We start from the raw sequence: 1,885 nt of genomic DNA, 5'->3' as shown, positions 1-1,885 counted from the left end.
GGGGAGGGGGAGAGGGAAAAAAGGAGGACGTGGGGAGAGGGATGGGGAGGGGAGGGAAGGGAGAGGAGGAGAAGGGAGAAGAAAGAGAGTAAGGAAGGGGAGGAGAGGGAGAGGGAGTGAGGAAGGGGAGGAGAGGGAGAGGAGGAGAGGAAGGGAGAGGGGAGGTGGAAATGGGAAGGAAGGGGGAAGGGGCAGGGGTAGGGAAGGGTATGGAAGGAGGAAGGGGCAGGGGTAGGGAAGGGTAGGGGAGGGGTAAGATGAAGGGGTAGGGGAGGAGGAGGGGGAGGAGGAGGAGAGGAGGAAAGGGAAGGGGTCAATGGTCAAAAAGGTAGTGTTGACCTCTTTCGACGTTTCATAAGTCATCTTGAGAGACGCTTTCAAGGAGGCAATTATACTCTGCCTCTCTTATTTGACTCCTGGGAATATTTTCTATGCCACGTATTAGGGTTAATTCTTTGTGATTATAGGATTTCTTCCTTTTAGAATTAGAATTCAGGATTATTTTCCGTTGTTATTTCCTTAGAAAGGTTTATATAACGCTTCCCTATAATTTATTTTAGGATTATTTACGTTTTGATATATAATATAGTCGAATATATACCGTATTTCCCGTGTCATAAGACGCTACAAGTGGTAAGACGCACCCTTGAATTAGCAAGGCAGTTTTAGAAAAAAAAATGAGGGTTTAAAACATTTCTTAGCACCAATCCCTAGTCAGCGACTCTACCGTGATTATTGTCTTGCACAAAAACTTTTCTTATTTTGGGTGAATTATGAAATGTTTATGTTAATATTAATTACCTATATGCCAATTATCTCAATTTTATTACATATTCATATAAGAAACCACTAAAGCAGTCGTAGTTTCCACCACAACTACACGTTAAGTCAGAGTGTTTGGTGTTTCAAGTGTTGTTTACATGAAAGCAGCGTTATCAAAGGTGCAGAAAATTTTGTTAAAAGAGGTAAAATTCTAGTACTATTTCCAAAGTTCCTCATATAGCCTGGAAATTTTCACACAAAATGTAACTATTGATTAAAGAAATCAGGACATTCTTTTAGGTGGAATAATTTTGTTACTGTTTGTGATTCAAGGTCTAGTTACTTTTATGCAAACTGGTAATACTGCAATCAACAAACAGAAGTTTATTCCAAGGTCGTATTCAGCAAACGTCTGTTTGTATTATTTCGTAAGTTAGGCAAAAAAGTCATTATCTATATATTGCTTTATTACAAAATATCAACAAAATATGAGAAAATAGATATACTGTATACTGCATAAACAACTATGTCATAGCGTCGTCTGCTACGAGATCATAAATTGGCATGTTTGCTTGTAGAAGGGGGTTAGCGAGTCATCACCTGATCACAAAAAAAGGGGGGGGGGAAATAATTGCTACTGCACTTCATTAAAGGAAGTGCAATATAAAAATAAATGAATTTATTACATAGGAATGATAATTGTAGGTTTATATTTTATCTCTCGTCAATTTGATTACTTGTAGGTCAATAGTTAGATATTTGAAGGGTGTTAAACTCCCTTATACAACTTTTTCTCAAGTGTTAAGACGCAGGATGATTTTGGGGGTCAATTTTCGTGAAAAAAGGTGCGTCTTATCACACTTTAAATACGGTAATATATAATATAATATAAACGTTTAAATGTTTGATGGAGGGAGAATTTAAGGATTAAAATTATCATATAAAAATGTAGCGACATTTTGTTTGTCCATTTCCTTTAGTTTTTTCTACTTGCAAAGTGATTTTGATTTTTTTTATTAAAAAACAATTGTCATTAAAGCTCCAATTAAAGAAAAGAAGAAAATAAGTTTAGTGAATTACCTAAAATGGTCGATGTTTATCTCTCAAGTAGTTGATTAAAAAA

At 36.5% G+C, this 1,885-nt stretch overlaps 1 protein-coding gene across 1 annotated transcript in view; it reads right to left on the bottom strand.

Annotated features, from left to right (window-relative positions):
- Positions 1–363, bottom strand: part of LOC137657173 (uncharacterized) — a 702-nt gene extending 339 nt beyond the window's left edge. The window contains exon 1 of the mRNA XM_068391518.1: positions 1–363. This exon is cut by the window's left edge and continues 339 nt beyond it. Coding sequence (XP_068247619.1) covers positions 1–363 — 363 coding nt within the window.
- Between the last annotated feature and the right edge of the window lie 1,522 nt (positions 364–1,885).

The sequence above is a fragment of the Palaemon carinicauda genome, chromosome 18, assembly GCF_036898095.1.
Source record: "Palaemon carinicauda isolate YSFRI2023 chromosome 18, ASM3689809v2, whole genome shotgun sequence".
NCBI lineage: Eukaryota > Metazoa > Arthropoda > Malacostraca > Decapoda > Palaemonidae > Palaemon > Palaemon carinicauda.
This window is presented reverse-complemented; position numbering and strand designations above follow the sequence as displayed.